The sequence below is a fragment of the Atta colombica genome, unplaced genomic scaffold (assembly GCF_001594045.1).
Source record: "Atta colombica isolate Treedump-2 unplaced genomic scaffold, Acol1.0 scaffold21, whole genome shotgun sequence".
Taxonomy (NCBI): Eukaryota; Metazoa; Arthropoda; class Insecta; order Hymenoptera; family Formicidae; genus Atta; species Atta colombica.
The window spans coordinates 2,194,810-2,195,697 of record NW_017259305.1 but is presented as its reverse complement, the minus strand read 5'-3'; the positions used below and the strand labels follow the sequence as shown (position 1 = coordinate 2,195,697).

General features: G+C 28.3%; 1 protein-coding gene across 2 annotated transcripts in view; it reads right to left on the bottom strand.

Moving 5' to 3' along the window:
- Nucleotides 1–650: 650 nt before the first annotated feature.
- Nucleotides 651–888, bottom strand: part of LOC108687586 (kinesin-associated protein 3) — a 19,063-nt gene continuing 18,825 nt past the window's right edge. For both annotated transcript variants that reach the window (XM_018193434.1, XM_018193435.1), the window contains one exon: nucleotides 651–830. In XM_018193434.1, the coding sequence (XP_018048923.1) occupies nucleotides 692–830 (139 nt within the window). In that variant the 3' untranslated portion in view covers nucleotides 651–691. The remainder of the gene's footprint in view (nucleotides 831–888) is intronic.

Here is an 888-nt window from a genome sequence, read left to right as displayed (position 1 = left end):
CGTACCATTTGGCGCTTACAACGCTCGCAAGCATTAGTTGTTCAATATTTAATACATAATAAGGATAACAAGAGCGTCAAGTGGAACACATCCTAAATTGTTCGGTACTTTCATACACTTATCTTTTTATTAACTGATATAAATACTACTATAACAATATAAATACTACGAAAGATCTGAGCTATCATAAAAATACATTTAACCACATACATTACACTATTTTGACTGCCTGAAGCCTATCACATAATAAAAGAGATCTTATGAGAAATAAACTTAATATTATTATTTTGTAGCATTATATATATCAGAGTGTAAAGTCAATTCTTAAATAAATTCATATGTATAAAAAAATAAGTAAAAAATAGAATTAAAATTTTGACTACGGACTGATCTCAAACTCTTCTTAACCTATCGATCGATTAAGCGTCAACCACAATTGGTCAATTCTGTTGAATGCAAATGCGATTAGTCAGTTCTAAAGTAACAATCGGTCGATTACAGTAATTAGAATTGGTCCTATGAAGTCAAAACAATTTATAATATATATAATAAAATCTGTTTAAGCAGGCATATCTTTGTAAATAGTAGCAAACATTTTTTTGCATTGAATATAACGTAAAAGATAACATAAAATATAGGTATATTTGGGAAGTTAAATCATGTATCTATATCAGGGCATTTGGATTAATTTTCAGATTAATATGTGAGAACTATCTGACTCATTGAATTTCATTCTAGAATTATAATATAAATCTTCTATACCTGAAGCAACAGACATGTGAGATTTAGAACGAGTCATGAGTTCACCTATTTCGTCGAGATCTCGATACCTAAAAAATATAAATAATTAGTTTGTCATGTAATCGCAATTCATTTATTAACGCATTG